Consider the following 26,179-nt stretch of genomic DNA (forward strand, 5'->3'; position numbering starts at 1 on the left):
GTTCAGTAAGTAAAACACTTGCCTGTGACGTCATTGTTGCAACTGGCCATTGGTAGTACGAATGTCTCACAACACAGGAGCGAGCTCACCGTACGAGCGCAGAGCAACCCGAGTGCGGCGTTTTCGAGCGTGTGCTGCTGCTTCTACGCAGTGGCCATGCTTGGCCGGCTTGGCTGTGGCTACTTGAAGTATAAGACGTGTTGAAAGTGCTTTCAACGTTTTTTTGTTCGATTATTTAATGCACAGTATAATATTTAAAGAATGCAACTTTGCGTGAAACGTATTTTCGTTGAGAGTTTAAAACGGCGTACTCGGAGAGTTCAGCTGTAGCGTGCCGCCGCAGCGACATCGTCTCAATATCTCAACATGTTGCCGGCTTGCGATAAGCCACGCGAGCGACGCACGGTTCATGTTCCTGGGACGTTCAAACCACGAAAAAACACGCGCTGGCAAAGAACGAGTGCTGATAACACCCCAAGGTAATGCTCGATGAAAGCTTCAGCATAAAAAATCTGCGTATATCCACCGAGGATTGAATACTAGAAGCTACCGCCTACGTCACTGAGATGCTAGACTTCACCACGAACCGACGGTTCGTGGTGAAGTCTAGCACGAACCGACGGTTAACGGTGCCTTCGTTTATTGCAGATATGTTGAGAGCACCGTCGAGCACCATGACGCAAAATTGACGTTGGCGGAATTACCAGATGGCGCCCTAACTTTTCCGGTTTGCTCAATAGCCAATCAGCGCGCACCAAAGGCGATGCTTTTGTGATTGTCGCCTTTTGAGAATACGGGCCCTGCACAGAAGCAGGCGTAATCACATACCAGGGAGCAGTGAACGAGAGTGTAACAAATCGGTCACCTTTTGAAAGATTCTAAACTGGAAAGCCATCAGTTTTGTGGACGAAGTGCTTGAATATTTGCACATGCCTAGTCGTAAGGTATTGAGGTGTCCAATAAGGCAAATTCTTTCTTTCTTCCTTTTGTTCTGCTTGACTTAACATGCAGCTCTTGCTAAGGCATGACCGTGCAGACGAAGCCGACGACATCGTGGAGAGTTACTTGGACAGCCACTCGGACGACTGCCTGCATGCCATCTCGTATGCACAGGCATTGTCGCAGCGGCGCAGCACAACAGAGACCGATGAGTCGGCCGTGTCTCGTCGCATGGAGCTGCTTCAAGTGAGTTCTTTATGCTGTGCCATGGCTCAGTGGCTGTCGTTTGTTTCTTTGTGCGAAGTTTGCTTTGAGACTCTGTTCTAAGAATAGAATGTAGGGCGAGTTGTAATTCATAACAATTAAAATGAGTGTGAAATGTTAAAGATGAAGGCCACGTGATAAGTACATAGTCCCGTGGCCTTCTTAGTCTTGCCTGATTATTTTGCGCTCGTTTTAGTTAGCTACTCTAAGAGGCAGTTTAGAAACGCTCCTTTGTTTTAACTGTCTGATAAGGGGATGACTAAAAGCAGATGTCTGTTTAGAAGCCACCACCATTCACTTAGCCATTGAAGAGTTGTGCAAAGCAGCGCATGTAGATAAGCACAAAGGGCCTGAAGTTGGCTACAAATACTAACTGCAATAAAATGCCTCCAGGTGTGGAGTGTATGGAACTTTTTTGAAGTCTATGGCCCCGCCCGCTACGGTACACTCGCCTAAATCTGGCACAGCTCCGTAACTGCTCTCACGAGCAAATGCGGCCTTCGCCACTTAGTCGACAGAGGTCATAGATACACAAATGCCTGTTTTGCAAGTTGGTTTGAGTATCTTGTTCCACGCTTTTATAGTTTCCTCCATTGTGGGCTGCCACATTTTTTTTTTTTTCACCCACTGGTCTTCTCTCACGAGAGAAAAAGGCACCTCAACCCAGTATTCGGTATTTCTCTGTTATTCATCTCGAAAGGTGCCCTCTCATTTTCATCTCTTTCATACCTTTCCTCCCACGCCCAAGATGCTGTGCAGTGCCGCCCTTATATGGGTTGTAGAACTTGGTGTTTCTCCTAACATCAGACCGCTATCTCCTACCAATAACCCTTGCCCCAAAGGCGGGCACAGAGGAGGAAAGGTCAAGCTCACCTCCTCAGTCTTGCCCCCCTTCCCGCTCTGCTACTGCGCACTCAAGCACTCGAGTGCCCTTCCATATGATGCAATTGCCATTTAAAGACGATTTTACGTAAGACGTGGGCTCCACCAGCTCGGGCTCTTAAACCCACGTTTTCTTATTTTTTTATATTGTAACATGAATCGATAAGGTCAGAAAACGTTGAATGTACCAACCCAACCGTTTTCATGTGTATACGTCCACCGTAGCACATTTCGTTTAGTTGTTAAAGATGCAAGACTGCAAGGTGAACAGCTGAACATGGCAGCACTAAAACCCACCTGTAAAGTAGTCTATAGAAACGCTGATGAAAGGCTTACTTCTTGCCCCCTCCCTCCCGCGGTGTCAGTGCAGGCAACACAGCTCACGTCATTGTCCAGAAACACAGCTGAGGTCATCTAGTGTAGCATTAACAAGGGCTCTCCTTAGTTTGAACTCTTATTCAATTGAACGAAATTCTAGTCCCAGTGGAATTTGAAGTACTGATGTTCTGCTGTAGTTGGCGAAGCTCTGTGTCCTTGGTCATCAACCAGCAACTGAGGTGCACTTTAGAAGTTAAACAAAGTCCACCTTTTTACTTCAGTGAGCTTATGCAATCTGCAGTTTTAACAATGAAGGGGCACAGGCCACGCTGTCTCTACACTAAGAGCATCCCCGTGCCCCGACTCCTATTTCTTGCTTTTTTCTATGTAACATTGTTATACAAATTATCAATTGTAATAACGAAATTGTTATGGCACTTGAATTTTATTTTACAGAAGGTGTGCGAAGCTGACCCCACAAACCCTCAAGTTCTGGAATATGTGCAGCTTATTGAACAAAATGGTGTGTATGCATTAATTTTTTTCTTATTTCTTCTCTTCACTAAATGCTGCTGTGTAATCCATCGATGAACACAGACTTAAATCACATGTGTGTGACAGGCAAAAGATAATGTGCGTTAGTTGTCTGCAGGCCCTCCATTTTGTTTCTCGAGTGATTGTTGAGTAAACAGCGCTAAGAACACCAGAGAACAGTCATTTTCGGGGGAGTACGTCCCGTGTTGTGTTCAACAATTGCAACAAATAGTGTGGAAACTAACACCTACTGGCGCTGGGGGAATCCTGATGATGAAAGATGTGAAGTGGCATGGAGCTACAAGAGCCAGCATCAGTCCGGATTCCCGGGTCTTTGTTCACGGCCATTCTGGTGAAGGATTGCATGACTGGGTGAAACTATCGCAGCAGTCACCAACCGGTAATTCAGACTCAAAGCGAACCGCCAAAATATCTAAAAAATTGGATGCCTGAAATATGCGAAATGTAAAAACAATGAAGGAACTTTGCTTACAAACGGCCATAAAGAGAAGCAGAGGTGTGCTGTATGTCTGGTTTATTGCTTTTAAAGGGACACTAAAGCGGGACAATGAACCGAATTAGTTTCATAAATCATACTCTGAAAACATGAAGGCCAATAATTTCACTATCATATGCATATTAATAGTGGAGAAAATCAAGGTCAGTTTCCTTTTTAAATTTCGTGCTGATATCGCCGCTCGTGACGTCACAGAAAGTGAATTTTTCGTATTTTGGCGACATTGGCTCAACTAGATTTATTGATACTTGGTATATTAACCCTTTGAGGGTCGAATTTTTTCGCGAAATCCAGTCCAAAAATGTGTAATTTTTTTATTGCTGAAATAAATTCTTCAGACCATTCTATTTAAGAAAATAATTGTCCAAAATTTTTTTTCGTTACCGTAAAGTGACAAAAAAATCAGTTTTGTTGTTACACACATACGGTTTATTCGTAGTAAAATCAAGCAGAATCCTTAAAAAAAAAGCTTGACAGTTCTTTATGAATAAAAATTATGCATTGTAATAAACATAGCTCACAAACAAACAAAAATAAGCGCACCAGAGTATGTTTCCGGTTAAAAACGCTCGTGCTCTAACACTAAAAACTTTTCAGCGTGTGATAGTCTTTGAAGCATGACGCCCCGTGCACGCGTTTCAGATGTCGCTCCTTGATCGTCATCGGAGTCTGAACTCGTAAAAAAATCCTCGTCTGACGAAGTGAAATCCAATGAATCAGATTCTGATTCGGCTATTGGGGAATAGTCCGCATCGGAAGAATCGCTGCTCGACTCGCCGGCAGCAGCGCAACCGGCGCGCGCTTCCATAGCGTAAGCGAACTGCGTCAGTGAGCGCACGGAAGAAAACTATGGTTCTGCGCCCATCCGGGAAGCAAAACGAGGGAAAAAGCTACAGTAATACTTCGTCTTATCGCCAACAAGACGTAGTTAGTTTTTCCGAGACCCCCGAAACAGGAAACGCAATCACGGCGGCGTCGTTTGTGTAATTTAGCGCCGCACGGAAACAGATGTAATTGCGCGACGGGGTGCAATAAATGAGAGAGTAACAAGCGGTCACCCTTTGAGAGATTAGAAACCAAACAGCCATCAGCTTTGCGGGCGCAAGAAGTGAAAACCACCCGAAGGACGAAACCGAAACGAGCCGGATTGCGTGTGCGCGTTCTGATGCGAGACTACAAGCCGCCGCGCCTCTTTGGAAAGCAAAAAAAAAAGACGGAGAGACATTGGCGCATTAAAAAAATTCCACGTATTCCCGAAGCGTGGCAGCACATGCCAAGCAAGAGAAATCATCGAAAAAGGCGCGCACTTTAAACCAGCTGCACCGCGAACGCGCTCGGGTGGGCAAGCGATAGGTGGCGCGCCGTTTTGGGAAGCGAAAAAAAAATACAACGGAGAGACATCGGCGCATGAAAAAAATTCCATGTATTCCCGAAGTGTGGAAGCACAGGCCAAACAAGAGAAATGATCGAAAAAGGCGCGCGTTTTAAAAATAAACGCTATGCCGTACATGTACGACGAAAACCCTTTGGTACCAGGAAGCTTCTGCCGTACATGTACGGCGAAAACCCTGAAGGGGTTAAGTCTATAGCCCCTTGAGAGCCCAATGTACTTAATTTTTACCATTTGGGAACCACATAGGCCCTAGTAGATGCCGACAAAACTGATAACGTCACAGCGATTGGTGCACGAATTTGAAGGTGCTGTTGCCACCCACATTTTGTTTTTGCACGTTTTCTTGCTTGCCAAGCGTCTTCTCGCGGCAAGCGTGGTGGTTTTCGTATTGTGAACAAATAATTTACCAATATGAGAAAAATAATTCTGTTTAGTGTCCCCTTTAAGTGCAAGGAAAATTGTGTGCACCTAGTGGAAAACACATCCACTTCTATAAGCAAAGGCATTCTTGGCACAGTGTCAAGCACACTGCCTTGTCACACTGCTGGAAGTGCGGCTGTCTATTGACGCGTTGGGTGCTAGTCTTGCGATATATATTGCGAAAAAAAAGTAGTTGCATTTTAATTTGAAGTCAGTAATATTGGCAAGAGGTTTGGCTGTGTCGCCTCTCTTTTCGTATTAACGGCTGTAGTATTAAAAAAACCACTGCTCAAGCATTCCGTACAGATTGTAACCAGCGAAGTGGGAACGTACGGCCCTGGTCTTTATCGCAAGCAGGGATCTCTCGAAATGGCCTCTGTTGTAGCTTTTGATTTCTCCATCACCACATTTAGGAGATCTTTGCTTCGAACTTCGCGTTTGGTAACGTTAGCTTAAAGGATATTAAGAACACGTAAAGGATTGTATGCGCAGCAATTCATGCTTTGGCGGGTATTGTCCCTAGCTATCTACGCTGACGACACCTGAAGAGAAACTAGTGCAAGTGCGGAGACCCCTTGAGATATCGTGCACTAGCACTGCTTCTTGATTGTACTTTCTGTGCACTCACGGACTGCCACATTTTATAGTGGAGTTGTTTAAGCTGGAGTTCCAGCCGTGGCTGGCGACCGACCCAAACTCGGCATAGCTTTGTAAAGCGAAGTGGAACCATAGCATAGCCTTGTGTAGTATATTATAGCAAGGGGTGGGAAATGGAAAAGAGGGTTAGGAGTGATGCGAGGGTGATGAGGATGGAAAAGATCAAGGTAAAGCATAGCATAGCCTTGTGTAGTATTGTATAGCAAGGGGTGGAAGAAGGGAGGGTGAGGAGGGGAGAGGGTAAAGCATAGCATACCCTTGTATAGTATACCAAGAAGGTGGGAAAAGAGAGTGATGTTGAGGAGTAGTGATGTGAGAGTGAAGAGCAGGGATAGGAGGAGGGAAATGCCACCAGCTTAGCTGTTTCTAGTCTTCGCACCATTAGTGCATAGATGCCCCAATTTGTTTTTTTTTGTATTAAATGATGTAGTACACTCAAACCTCATTATAACAAAGTTGCACCTGCCACGAAAATAACTTCGTTATATCCGAAAATTCGTTATAAACGTTTATTTGTAACACTGTAGCTATGACAAGACTGTTCTTCATTTACTTCGTTATAACCGATAATTCGTTATATCCGCTTTCGTTATAACGAGGTTTGAGTGTAAATCAAGGAACATTCCTCATTTCTCGTACCAGAAAATGCGAATGTTACTTGCCTATTACCACCAGCTGTGCGACACAGGTGGGCCTCGTCCTGTTCTGTAACATCGTGCTTGTGGCTGGAAAAAATAGGGCTTGAGTACAATAGCAGGGCACTTCATTTTCTCGTGTGCAGAAGAAGGTGAGGACAGTGTGGTCGAGTGCCTGCGTTTGTTGGCCGACTTTGTGGACTGCCCCGACAACAAGGACAGCGTGGATGCTTGGAGGAGACTTTGCTACATAACAGTGCACACGGGATACAGGTATGCTTTTGCTTTTTGCCTGGAACTTTGCAAGTCTATTTTTGTACTATGTGCATTTGTGGGAGAGATGCTGCGGCATAGGGTTAATCTCAAAAGTCTCACGGCTCCTTATGCACTCACCTAAGACGACTTGAAGGGGATTCTTTTTCTTGTCAGTCTTCACTGCTGTACACTGGTGTCATGTGGGAGCGTACTACAGTTGAACACGTTTACAGTCGATCCCGGATATATCGAACTCAAAGGGGATCGCGAAATAGTTCGATATATCAATAATTCGATATACGAAATATGCGTATTTAAGGCTTTAATTAAAGCACTGCAGGCCTCGACACAGTTTTCTGAAATCGTAAAAAGCGCGAACATGACGATTCGCTCACATATGCTAAAGAACAAGGCTAGAACTTCTTTTGCAAGTTAGCGCACTTTTTTTCGCATGAAAAAAGTCCGTCAACTTGTCTTGCTTCTTGCACGCCGTGAATTCATCAAGTCATCGTCAATATCATTGAAGCTTTCCAAATACGTAAATTCAGCACCTTCTGCCACAACAGCGGTGATCGATGCTGAACGCTGATGCGAGCTCTGTAGCGCGGTAAAGGGTTTAGCGGTGGCAGCGGCGGCTGGCATCTTCACACCGCACGGGTCCATTTCTGCAGCACCGGCAACGTCAGCTATGATCTCGGCATCGATGCAGTCAGCAGGGGTGAGACAGCTGCGCATATTGCGCATTTTTGATACGATTCCGTTTTCCTGCGCCAAGCTGCTCCAAAAGCATAAAAATTGCAAAAATTGCGCCGAACTGCGCCGAAACGGCCCCACAATCAAGAATTTTCTAGCCCGCGTCACTTTCAGCGTGGGAAAACGTAACTTTAGAAGCAGCGCCAGGGATACGTTCGCAGAACACGTTAACGCGCCCAAGCGTGTCATTCTACGCGCCTTTGTAATAGAGGCTTCCATAGTGCTGTGATAATCGCCTCTGAGCGGTTGTAAATATGTGTAGTGTCCGAGCGGTAACGACGTAGTGTCCGAGGGGTAAGGTTTCTCGGTGCTCGCGACGCATTTTTGAAGGTGGTCCCTCACGAGGTGGCAGCGAACGGTGGCGCAGCGCGCTTTTGTTATCAGCTATTAAAAGCATGCGGTACACTTGACGCTACGCCACCCGCGCAGCCGAGCAGATAGCTGAAGGCGCTTTATTTTAGGCAGTTTTCGAATAGCGTACGCTAAGTTAGCGTTAGCGTTTGCGGCCCGCTATTTCAATCACTTAACGGGAGCCCGCAAGCGGTTAGCGTACGACGCATGCGCAGTTGTGCGAAAAGCCAACGCAAAGCTTTGCGTACGCTATTCGAAAGCTTCCTGAGGGTTCGGCCTTCAGGGAGGGCAAATATTAATCACAGCGCCCCTCCTTCCGATTAAGTCAAAGTATGGCGGTATCGACTTTGCCCCCCCCCCCCCCCCCCTTCGTGCGCACGCCTATGGGGGTGGTCATACTGGCGCGTTTGTCGGTGGCCATACCGCTTTTGTTCTTTCCTGATGTTACGTGCGAAGGCGTCGCTGCAATCACGTGCTAGTCGGAATCATTGACCGTTCAAAGACGTACTGCCATGTGACTATACAATTCTTGTGCAATCAGTTTTTATTGCGATAGCAATTATATGGACAGTCTCAAGGGGTTCTTGCCGTCGCCGTCATGTCCTTCCGGTATGAAGTCCAAATTGATAAGATCCCCTCGCGAATTGTATGATCTACAGCGGGTAAAAACACGCGAGCAGAGGCGATATACGCGGCCGAAGCAAACGAGCCGGCCCATTGCCGTCGCTCGGAGGCTGCATGCGATAACATCACCCCGCTCGGAAGGCCTGCCGTCGAAGCAGACAGGAAACGCCCTGCCCGTTTTTAACAAGCCTTAAGAGACACGAAGACGCGAGGGGGGGGGGGAGCGTCGCGCGAGGAGCAACTTTGAACTTTGCGCGGTCGCGATCACTGGCCATCGCAGCGGGGCGGGCGGCTTGTGTACGCTTCTACGTGCTGCGCTCTCAAAGCGAAGTGACTATGCGGAGAACATGGCTCCCTGGAGTGGCCGTATTTTCTTACACCATCGTTTTATAGTTACGCGAGATCGGATACAAAACAGTTAGCTGCCAGCCTTACTTCATGTAACACTACAATTTGTTGCTATCGCATTCATTGCTTCGCCCTTGCGGTGAAACTGTGACTTTTTTTTATTATTTGAGAAGTGTGATGTTTTTTCTTTTCTTATTTTCAAATGTAAAGTGAACCTACTTGGAAAACTTTTTTTTATCTATTTCATATCTTGTTACCAGGGTTATATAAATTGCGTGGTTTGTAAAAAGGTAGTGTAGTTCATACCTGGCAATAATCTGTTAAAAAAAGCTTTCTCCAAAGGCTCTTTGAATGTTATGTGTATTCTAAGCCGATTAAAATATGTGCTTGTTCCTCCAAGTTACTACAAATTTGTTTTTTCAAGCTCCAAAAACAACGTAATAAATGCCGCTAACTGCTCCCAAACAAGGTTCTCCTGCTCCTAAATTGAAATTTTGCTGCTCCCAAAACTGCTCCCAAATCGATTTCAGCTGTCTCACCCCTGAGTCAGAAACAGCTACGTCGTTATCTGCATCGATGAAGTCACTCGGTGTGCTTCCGTCCGATACGGCGCCCGGAAACGCTAAGTCGCAAAATTCACTGACGCACCGTACGCCGTAGTCGGCGGTCATGACGCGCCCGAAGTCGTCACCTGGCACCAGGGTCAGTAAGGAAACAGTGCACGACGGTGCTTTACTTGACGTCTTTTCAAGCACCGGTCATCATTTTTATTGCTACGAGCAGGACAATGTTTAGTTCGACTTCCGAGTGACTATTTATCAAGAACAAAGCGCGAAGTACACACAGTACACATTCTGCAAGAGACAACGCTGCACCGCTGTACGAAGAAACATTTCACATTTCTCCACCGTTGACATGTTGGCGATACCGATGGCACTTGTGCCTTTGCAGAAGGCAGCCGCTACTTTGGTGAGAAATGCGAAAAAAAGCATAGCCTCCGAGATCAGCGTTTTAAAAACTGAAAACTAAAAATACGTCACGAGGTTGCGGATCTCAAAGGCCATGCTTTGCGGGCCCGCATGCCATCGTGTGCGAAGAGACAAGGAAAGGAATGCAAACATTACAACAAGACTGCGAAGTCACTTCGAATTCTCATTTTGGTGCCCTTGGCAATCGGCCTCTTTGAATAACACTAGCCCATGCGTTGAAACCTGCGGACCGCGCGTCAAATATACCGGTGAACTGACAAGCGTTGCGCAACGAACTAGAGCAACGCACTTTCGTCACCTGCGCGCGACGAGGGATTGGAACTTACAAGAACGCGGCCAAAAAATGATCAATAGTTGTTAGGAAAAATGCACTTTCTGGGCTACGGCGCGGGGCAGCGTTCGATATAGCGGTTGTTTCGCTGTGCGGGAGTTCGATATACAGCTCAGACCACTTATAACGTAACCGCTTACAGTGCAGTACCGGCTATAATGCGGTTTTTTCTGACTCCCGTTTACCCTCCCATAGAACTCCATGTATACGCATACCGCTTATTGTGCAGTCCCCCAAGATGAAAGACCGGTTATAATGCGGCTGCCGGAACGTTCTCAGAGATGCGAGGGAGTGAGCGTGCTTCTCGGCGGAGATGCGCCGGCGGGGGAGAGAGCGGCGACGGCGTTACGAAGGAGGAGGGGACGCGGAACGAACGAACAAGGAGCGGGGGGGAGAAACAAAAAAGGGGATGGCGGTGGGGGACAGCAGCCCGGCGCGGGTGCGTGGTGTGAAGAGGGGGAGCGGTTGCATGGCTGACGGAGAAGCCTTTGCCCCCTTGACATGCACGCTTTGCCCCGGCCGCATGACATGCGCGCTCCGCTACGCACGGGCGCCCGCTTCCGCATCAAGAGCGCGTTTATTTGTCTCCGTCGGGAAAATAGTTGCTTCGTCGTAGAGCGCAGATATCGCGCGTGCAACCTCGATTCCCCCGCAAGTAACAATGCTTTGAGACACAATTGAGCTTTCGCCTTTGCCACCAACAGGCGGACTTGCAAGCTTGAGAGACTTTTTCAGGATAGTTGCCGCGACTGTTCTCCCGACCGCGAACCGAAACTGCATTTCACGCGTGATGCCCTCGGTTTAGCTCGCAAGTGCGATCTCTTCTACGCCCGATCTCCGTGTTGTCTAGGGCAAGCTTCTCGCGGCGGCATGCCAAGTTGCAACGCGCACGCTAGGCCTAACGAGCGCTAGCTGCCATGTCGGCGGCCGCGGACTACAGAAGTTGCGGTTTGGTGCCGAGTCAATGAAACATATTGCAGTTGGTGCATTTAGAAGGAGTGACATCTTTAACGTAAACGCGGGCGTGCGTGTGAAACACTCGAGTGGTGGTTTGTCGTCGCCACCGTTTTCGACATGGCGCACACGCAGTGTGCTACCGCGGCGACTTCCCGTGACGGCGCATTTTTTCCGCGTTCGTTATGTCGGCACCGCAGGTCCGCGGACGCTAACCGTTCAACATTTCCAAATGTAAGCATACACAAACTTATGTCCCAGTCGCATGCCTCGATAGTCGGAATCGCGCGCCCACCCGTTGGTCATGTTTTGCACACGTGCAACCTTTCAAAAACGTTGTTTTGGTTATAGTGCGGTACCGCTTATAGTGCGGATATTCGCGACTCCGGCAACTTGCGTTATAAGCGGTCTATGCTGTACGTGCACACCAACCCCATACTTTTGCATGGGAAATTCAAGGGGATTTCTCAACTGTTCGATATAGCCAATAATTCGATATATCCGAGTTCGATATGTCCGGGATCGACTGTATATGGAACACACATATATAGAATTTTCGGCTATATCGAACTCTTAAATTATCCCCTTGAAAATCCTCTGTAAAAGTATAGAAATTCGCACATTTATGTCGAACTGTATTTTTACCTGCCATCGGATATATCGAGCACCGCGCGAGCTGGAAGGCGCGCTTCGGCACTCGCTGCACCCTGCGATTTTCACAGCACCGCACCTCCGCCGACACCCGGTACGCTAAAAAAAACGTGAGGGCAAGAGGGCTGACTGTACTCCTGTTGGGCGCATTCTCCAACTTGCAGAACTGCTTTTTTTCCCTCTCTTTCTTATGCTTTCTCCGCGTTACCGTCGGCTCGGAGAGCAGGAACGAAGTAGCCGGCGGCCTCCTCCTTTCGCCTTTTCTTTTTTTTTCTTTGTTGCTGTTTTGTGAGTTTTGATCAGCCAACCACAGTCCGCACCTTTCGTATTTGCTCAGCCAACCACAGCTCGCGCCTTTCGTACATCGCTGCTGCCCTCGCTGGTAGCCCTGGTAGCCATCGCGACTGATCACGAGTGCTTTGTTGGCGGAGTCCACTTCCGTGAGTTGTCGCATACCACTGCATTCCTCTTTTGCGTGCGTGCTGTGCAAAGGTGCTGCGGACTCCTTGAATTTTCGACTTCTCATGTAGCAATGGCCAGCGTCAAGAAGCGCAAGAACCTTGACTTTGCCACGAAGTTGAAAGCCACACAGCGTGTTGAGGCAGGCAAAAAAAGTTCGGCGGTGGCGGACAACATCGGGAAGCCACGGAGCATGCTGAGCACCTTGTTGAAAAACGAGGCAGATATCGAGGCAAAGGCGGCAGAGCAGCGAACGTCGGGAGCCTGTCCTGTGCACGCTCCTGCCCATGGGAAAGTAGAACAGGTACTCTGTGCCTGGTTCTTAGAAGTGCGCGCGAAGAGCATTCCTGTGAATGACCCAATGCTGATGGCTAAGGCCAAATGGTTTGCCGCTCGCGGTGAAGACAATTTCGCTGACAACACCGGCTGGCTTCACCGATTTAAGCAACGCTACAACATCGTTGGCAAAACTATTTCTGGTGAAAGCGAAGCCGTAAGCAGCCAGGACATCTAGCAGTGGACAACAAAAGAGTGGCTGGAAATCTCCGCGAAGTTTTCACCTGCGGAAATCTTCAACGCCGACGAGACCGACCTGTTTTGGCAAATGCTGCCAAGCAAGACTCTCGACGTCCGGGGTAGCACGTGTCACGGCGGCAAAATGAGTAAAGTCCGCGTGAGCGTTCTGCTGGCAGCCAACATGGATGGGTCTCAGAAGCTCCAGCCCTTTGTGATCGGGAAAGCAAGGGCACCGTGCTGTTTCAAGAACACTAAGCAGCTCCCCGTTCGCTACGCATCGTACAAGAAGGCGTGGATGACGCGTCAGCTGTTCACAGAATGGTTGCAAGCGTGGGACGTCGAGCTGGGCAAGTCGGGCCGTCGCGCTTGCCTTCTTGTGGACGACTGCTCGGCCTACCACACCACCTGCGAGCTCAAAAACATCAAGCTGAAGTTTCTGCCGGCCAACACGACAGCGAAGCTGCAACCGCTCGACCAGTGCATCTTCAAGTCCTTCAAGGTGGGCTACAGGAGGCGACTCCTTGATAGGCTGCTGGTCAACCTGCGCATGTGCACCAAGCTGAAAGTCGACCTGCTTGGTCGACTTCATTCAAATGATGACGGGCGCCTGGTGAGACGTGAAGACGGACACTGTGGCCAACTGCTTCCGGAAGGCAGGCTTCGTGACGGCGGAACTTGCGGAAAGCAGTGAAGACTGTGACGACGAGCGCATAGACGACGCGTTTCGCGTGTTGTCGTCCCTCTTCCCAGCTGCTGTACCAACCGAAGTGTCTGCAGACGATTTCGTGGAAGCGGACTGCAATGTTCAGGCTGTTGCGAGCCTGCGGTCGCAGGGACCCAGGATGCCCAGGCCGACAGCTCAAGTGGCGACAAAGATCGTCCGGACGAGGCGGCGGCTACAAGCGCGTACTCCGCCGCTGAAGTGGCGGCAGCGTTCGGCTTGATTCGCCGTTGTTGCGGCGACATGGAGAAAACCGGGATGTCACACCTGGACAGCCTCGATAAGATCGAGGCCAGTGTCTTCAACTTGATTTCGAAGACAAAGAAGCAGGCCAAGATAAACATTTTTTTTTCACGCAAATAAAACATTCTGTTGCATCGTGTGTGCGGAATTAGTTGTCATTCTTGAATGCGCCAATTGTAGGTGATCATCCGCCACTGGTAAGGTCCCGGGACCTGTATTTTTTTATATCGAATTTTTCATATGTCGAACTAATTCGCGATCCCCTTCGAGTTCGGTATATCCGTGTTTGACTAATATTAGGAAGGGGCTACTAGCTGTCGCGGGACAGAGCACTTTAATTACACATAGGTTTTGTTGTTTTATTACATACACGTAACTACGAGTACCAGTATGATTGCTAACGTCTAAAAACTAGGGGTGTGCGAATATTCGAAATTTCGAATATTTTTCTAATAGTGTTTGCTATTCGATTCGCACTGGAATTTTACTGTTCGAACAATTCGAACTTGCTAAAGACAAATGAAGTCAACGTCAGATTGAAAGGGACCACTTCAGATTTTCAATATGCTTCACCTCATCACACCCCTGCATTGCAGGCAAAGCTGGCTTTCAAGCTGCATTGTGGTTGCAAATGTATTAACTCAAGAAAACACTGGTTCCAACGTGGAGATGAAAGAGGTGGGGCTCAATTAATGCTGTTTTGGACCTAAAATTTGGGCAGGAAGTCCAAAAAATCAGACGGCGAAGCTTTTTAGCATCCAAAATTTCAGATGTTCTTATATATCGACGTCTACAAGGAAGATTTGGAACTCCGGACTTGAAGGGAGCACACCCTTGTCAGCCAGATCAGTTGGGCTTCCACAGAAGTTGAAAGACGATGAGAGGCTGAGGAAATGGCATCTTTGCCTATCACGTGTAAAGTGTTGTCGGCAACACCTTGGTTGCACAAAATCATGTACATAAGTAAAATTCGGCCGCTCCATTGCCTCATTCTTGATAACACAACTATGAAACACCACCCTGCCAGCGCTTCATCAACTTAGCGAAAAGAAACTTTCATGTTGCTATCTCATAAGAATATGTTAGGAATCCTCTCGGACTTTTTTCTGCAATTTCGCTTCAAAGTATTAGAACAATATTCAAGCAATATTTGAAAAATATTCGATTCGATTCACACTCACACTTCAATATTCGAATTCGCTTCGCACCCAAAATTTTGCAATTCACACAGCTCTACTAAAAACATGCGGCAGTTTTCTTTTCTTGCATACTAGGCATACTAGTAGCATACCTAAATTGGCATACTTGTTTTTCCATGGTTTTTTGGTGATACGAATATTCTTCGTGACACCACAAGATTTGTATCACTGATGCTCTCCCTTACAGATGTCGAGTTTACAAACAGTATTCTCGGAGTTTAAATTTAACTGCCCCTGTAAACACTGAACCGATTGGTTGGTCACTTCTACGCAGTGATGATGCAGCTGTAAGAGACTGTGGTAGCCGCCTGTGGCAAGAGCGAGGTGACTACTGGTTGCCCTACCACTTTTGCCCTCACCTGGACGGCAGCCCAGAGGCCTGGCTTCTGAAGGCAGTCTTCTTGCAGGCACTAGGACAGACGGTGGGCAAGGCGGGTAAGCACAAGGACTTTTCAGTCACTATCAGTCACAGTCGGCAGCGCAAGAAGTGTGTGAGCACTACTCATGTACGAATATTTGATCACGTTGAATATTTGAACGAATATTACAGTATTTGAATTAGCTTTGACACGAATTTAAGAAGATTCAAAATTTTGAAGCATTCTAAATGAACCAATGGGAGACCAGCACTGGATAGGTGGCACCAAAAGAGGGCACCTGGCGGGGAGTGCGACCTAACTCAGCCGCTCGCTCCCAGACGACTGGCCGCAGTGTACCACGGTGTGCGCACGCACGCGCGTGCACTGTTCCTGTGCTTGATTTTGGCGCGAACAGCTCGAGCGGCCATAATGCCCTATGGTTTAGAAAAAAATGACATTGTTTCAAGGCTACTTTCACACACTAGAAAACTGTGAGAAGCTCTGCAAAGTGGACTACGTCTACGTATACAGCATCGAAGCGATCACCGGGGTAGCACAGCACATATGGTGTTGCGCTGCGATGCTTGAGGGTGCGGGGTAGATTCCTGGCCACGGCGGCCGCATTTCGATGGGGGCGAAATACAAAGAACACCGGTGTACTTATACAGTCAAACCTCGTTAATAAGTACCCGCTTTAATCGTACTAACGGTTAAAACGTAGTTGCGACGAATCCCCGACTGAGTCTCATAGAGCCTAATGCATAGAGCCGTAGTGCTTTGTCCTACGCCTACCGGTTAGTGTGTACCCTGCGTACCGCGATAACTTTTTGTGGCATAAAATTTTGCTGCGCTGCTGAACTTCCGGACGCCATAATGTGCTGCCAAAGGTTTTCAGTCTTTTCGAGAAGTGCGTAGATTGGTCGATCACCGATTCCGACTTCCGCGCGATTGCGGCGATGCCTTTGCGGGTAAGCATCGGGAAAGAACGAAGGTGAGGCGGCGGCCACCGACGAACGCGCCGGCATGACTTATCGCCGGCAACCTTATCACAATAGGTATCTATCTGCTCGGGCACGCGTGTGGCGCAGCACTACCTTAAGCCTACCGCACGCCTTTAATAGGCGACAACCTGCACGCGCTGGGCCGCCGATCCCTGCCGCGTCGTTGTGCGGGGCCGTGTTCAAGCGCGCGCCGCTTTGTAAAAACGAAAGCAGCTTGCTGTTGCGGAGTTTAGCGTTGCTGGTCGCGGGCGACGCGAAACCTCTTTGCATTGACGCTATCACGCTAAACGCAAGTGTACGGCACAGCAACCGTAGCGCTGTTGTAACCATATTGCATGCTTTTATTGGGCGACCACCCAAACGTGCTTCTGTCCACTGCCAGGACCGCTAGAGCGTCGCGAAGTGCGCATCGCTCGCAGGAAGTTCGTCATCGCCGCCTTAACCGAACGAGCTACTCGCCGCATCTGTGCACTGTCTGGAGCGAAGTGGGTACGAAGAACACTCCCACGACAAATGCTCGTGTGTGGTACAGCAAGCGGCCCGGCAGTGACAGTGTGAGCCGAGATGGCGACGCGCTGCACGCAACTAGCCAGGAGACGATCGGCTACACGCAGCCGTACCGTGTTTCACTGGAACTGCGTCAGTTTTTGTTTAGGAGCAGATCGCGGTACTGACGCACGCATATATATCGCGGAAGGTCGACACTGTCCGTTCTGCCGCTATGTTGGTCACTGCGTATACCGGACAATGTAATATAGTCACTAAATGCTCCTTGGCGTCGCCACCGCGTGCTATCGGACGGTCGCCCGAGAGTACCAGAATCTTTTCTCCACTTTGGCAAAGAGAAAGAAAAGGCTTTGCAATGGGTACTTTAGGCAATATTTGCTGTGGTACTGTATTTATTTCTTCGCTGGCGGCGATGGCGTACATGAGGACATGCAAATTTTTACTTGGTGGTTAATGCGTACTACCGTTTAGTGCGTAGTTATGCGGCGTTCCCAGCAGGTACGCATTAACGAGGTTCCACTGTAGTCGGATACAACTGTGAAGTCAGCGGCATTTCCTCCTCAAAGGCGGATGAACACAAGCCTGCACCAATGGGTGCGCACTTGGGACTGACGTCATGAGCGGGACGGCTGGTGGCTCTGCCTTTGGAGAACATCGGCGCGTGCATGAGCGGGACTATTTCTTTAGTCGCAGAGGCGATCAGCTGCCACGCTTCGGGCGTCTCTCCTGCCTTCTAAAGTTGTATCGAACTATAGTTATGTGCACGTTAAAGAACCCCAAGCGGTTAAAATCCAGATTCCCACACATAATCGTACCTTGTTTGGCCCATAAAACGCTAGCAGTTGTCGACGTTGATCAAACCCTAGCAATTGTCGGTGTTGATCAAACATCTTAATTCTGAACAGACACAGGCAAGCGAAAAAACTAAAACAGTACGTTAGGCGAATTAAAGGACGAGTAATAATCCGACATTTGACTCTTCTCTAGTGAGGCATAAATTCCAATGTCGCTTTGGCACGGCAGCCTATGCAGAAAGAAGCTATACCACATCGGCTGTCTCCAGAAAGCTAAGCTTCGATTAGTCCGCTGCTTTGTTCGTAGCAAGAATCCTGTCTGTACTACAAATTAAGTTAAACGGAGGCATCGTAGCACCGAGTATCCATTGCGTGCGTATTTTTTATAACAGTTCAGCGGTTTAGACGAACGTGCCCCCACACACATCTCGTTGACAAGGCAGCTTTCCTTCTACGTAACTGTTTGCAAATAATGTAGACCACTTGCCTATGCCTATCGTATCATTCACTCCACGCGGTGGCATCAGAAGGAGCTTGGTCGTGGTGGTCACATGAAAAAATTTTTACATATGCCGTATGCTGCATAATATGTTCGGTTTATTTCCGACAAAATGCTTCTCTTTGGCCCCGGTTTCCACATGTGGCCGTCTTCACTATCGAATAAGTCTAATGGACATGTGCAATTCAGTTTACAAACCAGCCCGACGCCACTAGACAGGAGAGCAGGAGTAGAACATACTGTGCTCGCCTGACTGCCGGGATGCGACGCCGCCTCCAAGGAAATACGTAGGAGGATACATCCTTCCTCATTTCTATGTATTGTGGCGCTTGAATGCGCCACAGTACCGCCAGCGTCCTTCTGTTTTGGCTCTACCAGTTGCTACTCTTGTCCGTGGGAGTGGGCGCTGACCACACTGTGGAAACTCCAGCACTGGTTCCCTATTCGCGATGCGCAGCGCCTATAGGGGCGCCACTGAAAGCCGCGTAGCGGCGGCCGTTGGAACCGCACGCGGGACGCGTAGCGAACGCCTCCTTTCACTGCAAGCATGACGGAAGTGCGCGTGTGCGATTTGCTGCTTGTGCGCGTCCCTGACAATTACTTTTGCGGCGATAGTGTGTGCAAAGGAGCCGCGCTTTATAATAGTGGACATGTGTCCGATGTAACAGCTGTGTGGGACGACACTGTCACTATACGCGCCAAGTGTTTGCCACAGACAAGCGTCAACAAGCTTCCTTACGAAGTGGAGCTCATCGTAAGTACACCGCTTTCTTTACAACGTCCCGATCACTAATGCCTGCATGCGTTGACGCATGAACCAACGTTTTTTCTCAACACAGTAGCTCCGTTTACGTGCCATGTGTTTATACAGTAAAAGCTCGTTAATTCGACTCTCGTTAATTCGGAAAATCGGTTAATTCGGACACGTCATCTGGTCCCTGTAAATATACGCATCACTCTATGAGACTGGGCGCTCGTTATTTCGGACAGATTTGACCGCAAATCGGATAATTCGGCGACTTTCGGGCCGCTGGCAAGGCTCGAAAACGAAAAAAGAACAATTCGGAACAAAAGTGAAGCTCAAACGCAGCATCGCCATGGACATCAATTATCGACTTGGCTTGGATTGAGACTGGTTGAACGCCTTTTTTTCGCGTGTGGGTTTTGTTGCTTTGTTCCCGTTGGTGTGCTGCATCGTTGATCGCCGATTTATCGAGGAACGTTTCAGTACGGCTCCTTTAGCTTGATCGTTGCTGGTGCTTTTGTGCTGACTTCTCGTGCGACCGCACTCTCCGCCGATGGCAACGCCGGCGAAGCGGCCCAAGTACGAGGCCAAGGACTTCACCACCAAAGTAGAAATTTTGCGTGCTCTGAATAACGGGCTCTCCCGACAAGAAGTGATGAAGAGTGATGAAAGGGGATCCTTCAATCGGCGGCAAGAAGCAAGGAACGAGTAACCGTACTTTTATCCGCCAACGTGACGGGAACAGAGCGCTTGCCGCTTCTCGTTATCGGAAAGGTTCAAAAGCCATGCTTTAAGAACATCAACAATCTTCCCGTGGATTACCGTGCCAACTGAAAAGCGTGGATGACGGGTGAAACTTTTGCGGTACTGCAGACATCATGCGAGCTGCTGAGCACCTTGAAGGGCTCAGAAAAATCGTGTCCGCGCGAATTTCTGCTCGAAAACAGACAAGCATCCGCGATTACTTTGTTAAGTAAAGGTATGTTGAAAAAACTCGTGCATTTATTGTGTTTATTTCGACCATTCGATAATTCGGACATTCGGTTAATTCGGACATTTCTTCCGGTCCCTAGAAATCCGAATTAACGAGCTTTTACTGTATAGTAGATTTTGAGGGAGCGCTGTCGCGCCGGCGCATGGATTTCACGGGTGCGGCCACACGAAGGGTCAGCGTTGGTAAAACTTTGAAACCAGCACGATAAACTTGCGAAAAAATATCTCGGCAGCTTGCGCTAGTGGCGCGGGACTGAGTCACTGCGGAGCTGGTGGTCACCTAGCTTGTCATAGCAGCTTGGCTACGTATTTGCTGGGTGTCTTCAGAGAACGTCGGTGCATGTCCGTCGACCCCCTGTAATTTCGCTGAAAAAAATATATTTTGTTGTCTTCACGAATACGTTTAGCTCTTCGACAGCAATTTGTTCGGGAACAAAATTTTCGTCAGAATGAGATGCATCCAGAGACTCTACGGCGATCTGTTTGAAGCGGTTGAAACAGTTCTGGCACAAAATGTCTGTTTCTCTGATGGATGAGGCTTCTTCTGGCGTGCGCCTTCAGGAGGAGTGGCGTCTTAGCCGCGCCAGACAGACAGATGGGGCAAAAGGGGCAGATTTTGCGCCCCCCCCCCCCCCCCTCTTAGGCAAATAGGAAAGCCCTCACGCCCCGTGAGCACGCCTATGGCCCCACTCATAACACAGCTTGTGTAAAGCGAATGAGTGTTAGTGGGATACATCAAGGGTGTTTTTTATTAGCATGAAGTCATGTTACGAGGCATTCAAAGGGAGGTTGAATCGGTTGAATGTCCTGTCAAAAGCCTTCAGTGCGAACAGGTGCCATGTTTTACAGCCAATATGCATACAGTTGAGGCGAGCGCACAGCGAACATTCTGCACCGGTGATCGCATTCCAGTGCCATCATTAGGTAGAATGCAGCCCATTTCGTGCAGCACACGTGTGATTCCACGGCGCTTTTGTAAAGTAGCCGCCACCTGCCCCACATTCTCTGGCGTAGCGCTTCGCGCCATTCGTTTTTCAAGAGAGCCTAGGCATCGCGTCTTATCAGTGATAACAACCTCATGTGCATTGTAGCGTCTACAATGCAGGCGAGGCGACCAAATGTAAACGTAGTAGCGTTCGCTGAAGACGTAGCGACATAAATGGAGAAATAAAAACATGGTAATCGTTCTAACACTGCCTAAACAAAGCGCGATTGCTTACCTTTTGCGTCGGCAGCCGCAATCCACCGTCGCCGTCGCTCTCACTCATGAAATAGCACCGGAAACATGTAGAAGTGCATTCCTGGCGAGTTTTTGTACGTGTTTGAGCAGCCGACAACGCAGCAGTTGTTTCTTGACATCACTGAAGCCCGAGAGAGTCGTTGCATCACGTTGAAAAACACAAACATCCGTGCACTCGCGTAGACGCTCGATGAAGCACTGTTCGCCGGGTCCCGCGAGCGCTTCCGAGCCATGGCGGCAGATGGCGTGGTCGGCGCTTTGCGCATCGCCTATAGGCGTATATTAGTGCGCATGTAACCCCCTGTAAAGATGGTTTCACTGCAGCGTCGGAATGCCATGCCTTGAAAACACCTATCCAGGAAAAATCCGCTCTGCTGCAAAGCCCAACTTCAAGGTTAAATGAACATATTACTCACATCGATTAATCATTTTTTAAGTTTAAAAGCTTGTTATCGGGGCTAATGTGCTCTAAGTATAGTAAACTTTAAAACTTGGGGTATGCTATTGTTTATTGCTTGCATCCCACTGAAATTCAAATCCTGCTGGTATTCAATATTACTTCTACTTCACTTCGAACCAAAAAGAATGACATTTGTGCATGCCTTGTTTCAATTAAAAAAATATTGTGCAGGTTAATTTGGTCATGACAAATGTGCTCATTTTTTCTTTATAGAATTTGTGATGTATACTACAGTCCCCGACCGTTTATTCGGACGCCAAAAATTCGGACATGCTCATTTATTCGGACACCTTCACGGCACTGCCACTCGTCCCATTGAAGTAATGTAAATTCACGACCGAAAATACGGACGCCCCACAGTCCGCCGTTTGATTTTTCGGACTCTGGCTGGCTGATAGAGTGCGACGTTGAACGCCATGACAAGCTGTCAGCAATGTTTGCAATATTTTTGAGAGGTTGCCAGCACTGAAATGTTGCACTGGCTATAACTGGAGATCGTGCCAGTGTCAAAAATCCACGCAGAAATGACCGATCTCGAAGGCTATGTTTGTCGGCTACACATAACGGTTGCCTTTTGGCTTTAGCCAGTCAAGTATCGATTGAACGGCTACCACGGCCAAACAGCAGGCCAAGCCAAGCCAAGATTAGAATCTGCTCGGTGCGGCGCTTGAGGTGAATGACGGCACGTACGAGTACGACGCGGATTCTAATTCGGACAAAGAGAGTACAACAGATTACAGAAGTGCTGCAACATCAACTAGCCCAACATCGTTTCCTTTGGTGTGTGAGGGTTTGTGTTGTCAGATGTTTCTGTGGCTAGGCCTGATCTGATGAAATTGCTCAGATGCTGCCCGTTCCATGTGCACCGTCGGAACTAAAGAAACGCGGCAACTACAAGGCCCCGACGATGGCGAAAAAAGCGGCGATTATTCACCAGGTGGAAGTTGCTTCGGAGTTTTCGCGGAGTTGGGCGATGAGATCATCCGTCAGCTACTCAAACCAGCGCATGTGGACAGTGACTGCCGTGACGACGCATCTCCCACACCACAGCCATCAAATGCGGATTTAGCATAGGCCGTTGCAGTGCTATTGCCGACCATCAGGGGTGGCCAAACATTGGCTCAAATACAAGCCGACTTCGTCGCGCATAAGCGTACATGTGTACAGACGCGCTAACAAGTTTTCTCCGGCCACTGGGCCAATAAAAGTGCTTTTTTCTGGTGAATCCTTTTTTTCGGACTCGCGATTATTCGGACTTTTCGGCGGTTCCCGCCGAGTCCGAATAAACGGTCGGCGACTGTATTCGAACTATTATATTCTAAATTATTCGACCAAATCAGTCCGCTTCAGATTCACTTCGAACCTGAAATTTACTATTTGGACATCCCTAGTGAGCACACAAGCCAGTCTTTCCATCCTATTCTTTCTGGGGGCAGGCTGTGCTCTGTTTGAACAGCACTGTGGCAACGAGGCTGGCCGTTTTTTTTTTGCTAATGGCTTGAATGGTTGAACAAAAATGTTTTTGATGTAACCAAAGGGGAAACAATTGCGATGACTAGGAAGAGTGTCAACTTACCATTAAGTGCATTTGAAGCAGACTGGTTGACTTTTTTAAGGTAAAGTCCATTGTAGCGACTCGGTGGTTGTGGTGCTTGGCTGCTGACCTGAAAGACGTGGACTTGAAACCAGTCGTGGTGGTCGCATTTCAACGAACACAAAATGTTAGAGGTCCATGTGCTATGTTTAACATTTACATCAGCGCACATCAAAGAACCCAGGGTGGTCGAAATTATCCGGAGCCCTGTTCTTTGGCATCTCTCATAGCATGAACGAAAAAAGGAGAAATTTTTCGAGGGGCTCGTTTCTTTGTTAGACACAGCCAAATGAATAGACAGTTAGACCAGAAAATGCGTAGGGGACATATTGTTGTCTTTAACTGTAGTGTAATAATTATGACGTAAACTGAAATGAGTAGAAGTGGACAAAAAAATCACCCTTTCTGTTTGTGGGATCTAATCCCAGAACCTTCGAAATACACTTCCAATGCTCTACCGATTGAGCTACGATCGAAGGCACTTCTTGTCTGCTTCATTGGGTATTTCTGCGAATGAAATCAGTTGGAGTGTCAGCCCAGCGCCACTCGTAGCCAAGGCGGCGAGTGTGGGACACTCCTTTTTGTCGGGGGGCATGAAGCGGCACATGATGTTTACACGAGGCAGCAGCTGACCAATACACTCGCATGCTGACCTGAGGCATTGTCTGCCGGCCAGTCATGGCTGCATCATGATGTGCAGACTCTGTGAGGAGTAAGCGACACTCTGTCCACCGTATTGCAGTGAAGCACATGTTATCTTTCTCAGGCATGCGTTTCGGCTTACCACAGGGCAGCATGGACATTTTTGTGTGTGTTGGCAGCAACGACGCATAAATGCTTAACTTATAAATTTTAAACAGTGCTACGTGGCATTGCCTTATGGCTCCAAAGCACCACCATTTTCGCTTAATTGTGGCGAAACTGGGACCAGGAATTGCCACATAGCACCCAAAATCTTTTAATCGACCAGGTTGGTGCAGGTTTGCTGCTTGATATTATCCACTGAAATTTAACTTAGAAAATATGGGATCGCGGAAATTCTTTGAATAGGCGGGATTTCAAAATAACAAAGTTTGAATGAGATGTTTTACTGTATCACAAAAATGCAAATGTATCCCTTTGCGTTCAGTGTGAGCTGAAATTTAAGTGTTTACATTTGTGACACTTTAAGGGGAGATGCTGCTCAAAAAATCGCGATTTTTTTCGAAAAGTTGAATTTGTGTTTTGTTGTGTTTTGTATTCCCCCAAGCCTCCTCTTTAATATATTAAAGAATTAAAGCTAAGAATCAACTAGAAGTTGAGAAAAAGTGCAATAAAAGCCCTCGGGGTGGCTCATGAAAGCGCGAATTTACCCAAATTTCATGCACGTGGCATATCGATCCGCGGCGTTGCCGGCTCTTGAATTTTCGCGAGCATGTAGGCCTAACCCTCTTCTCCCAGAGCCCACTTCGACAACGCGGCTTTCTTGCTGAAAGTACAGAAAAAAAAATCTTTTCCCCACCGTAGTCTAGCGTAGCGTCCACCGTAGTCTAGCTTGTTTTTCTCAGTTCTTCGTTCTGCTGCATTTTTAGAGTCTGTGCACTAAAATTTGTGCCCTTTATGTAGTCGGATCATAATGAAATTTGGCATGCTTATAGTTTAACATGTCCTCAATTCAAAGAAACAACTTTCACAGTTTTCCACAAGCATATTCAGCAAGATGATTTGATAAGTTTCTTCCTTGAGAATGGTAAAACTGAAACTCAGCATTGGAATTTTTTTCTAGGCTAACACACATATGTTATCCTATGTTTTCTTGCTTTATTGAATTCCTCAATTCATTAGGAGCAATATGAGCTATTTTTTGTGTTTTTGGTGCTCACTATTGTTGCCTAAGCTTGCACAAAAATGCACTGTTTTCACAAATGCATTGTCTGGAAAAAAATAACCAAATGAGCTGTAAAAAAAAAAAAAAGCAGATTTGAAAAGCGGAGCTCAAGCTCTATAAATGGTGAAAGTTTCATTGAGCTGTGACAAATACTTGAAGAAAATATTTTCTGAGGAGCATCTCCCCTTAACCACTGCTCATACCCCAATGGTACAATGACACTACTTCATCGGTGATAATTCTAACACGTTTTGTTGAAACTCGTTACTGTGATGGTATCAAATTACTTGTCTGCTGCAGGTGACTCTGCGTCTTTTTGCTGGTAGGATTCCCGTGACTTTTCTGAATTGTATATTTCCTGCAATTGTTGTGCATTCAAACCTCAGTATAGCGAATCCAGATATAACGAATGTCCCGTTATAACGAATTAAATGAGGAATAGTATTGCTATTCGTACAGTGTTACGAATTTTCAGTTACAACCAAGTGAGGGATTGTATTGCCATTCGTACAGTGTTGTGAATATATGTTCATAGCGAATTTTCAGTTATAATGAAGTAAATGAGGAATTGTATTGCCATTCGTACAGTGTTGTGAATATATTTATAACGAATTTTTGGTTATAACAAAATAAATGAGGAATTGTATTGTCATTGGTACAGTGTTCGGAATATATGTTTACGACAAATTTTCGTCTATAACAAAGTAAATGAGGAATTGTTCTGCTACCGTATTTACTCGCGTAATGATCGCACTTGCGTAATGATCGCACCCCTAAATTTTGTCATCTAAATTCGATTTTTCTTTTTCCCCACGTAATGATCGCACCCCGAACTTGCCGCATCGATATGTCGTGTGCCAAGTCTAGCCGATGATCATCGCGTTTATCATCTGTCGAATGTTGCGTTAATAACTCTTCCAAACTCGCCAAGTGAACTGCACGCACCAAACATATTCGTAATTTTTGCCCACCGTTGGCGGAAACGTGCCATTTAGGATTGCAGTAAAGGCAAATGCCGCAGTTTTCACTGAATGCCCGCCATGTGTTTTATGTCTGTGGCAGCTGAACGCGCCCATCTTTGTTTCTGTGATCTGAAAGCAGGCATCACTATGCTAATGCCGTAAATTTACTGATTTAAATGAAAGAATTCCTTATTTAGACAGAAGA

At 47.5% G+C, this 26,179-nt stretch overlaps 1 protein-coding gene across 1 annotated transcript in view; it reads left to right on the top strand.

Moving 5' to 3' along the window:
• Window positions 1-26,179, top strand: part of LOC119402208 (uncharacterized) — a 51,749-nt gene that overhangs the window by 22,105 nt on the left and 3,465 nt on the right. Inside the window, exons 8-11 of the mRNA XM_037669339.2 lie at window positions 1,012-1,185; window positions 2,860-2,926; window positions 6,706-6,832; window positions 15,228-15,388. Coding sequence (XP_037525267.1) covers window positions 1,012-1,185; window positions 2,860-2,926; window positions 6,706-6,832; window positions 15,228-15,388 — 529 coding nt within the window. The remainder of the gene's footprint in view (window positions 1-1,011; window positions 1,186-2,859; window positions 2,927-6,705; window positions 6,833-15,227; window positions 15,389-26,179) is intronic.

The sequence above is a fragment of the Rhipicephalus sanguineus genome, chromosome 8 (assembly GCF_013339695.2).
Source record: "Rhipicephalus sanguineus isolate Rsan-2018 chromosome 8, BIME_Rsan_1.4, whole genome shotgun sequence".
NCBI classification, from domain to species: domain Eukaryota; kingdom Metazoa; phylum Arthropoda; class Arachnida; order Ixodida; family Ixodidae; genus Rhipicephalus; species Rhipicephalus sanguineus.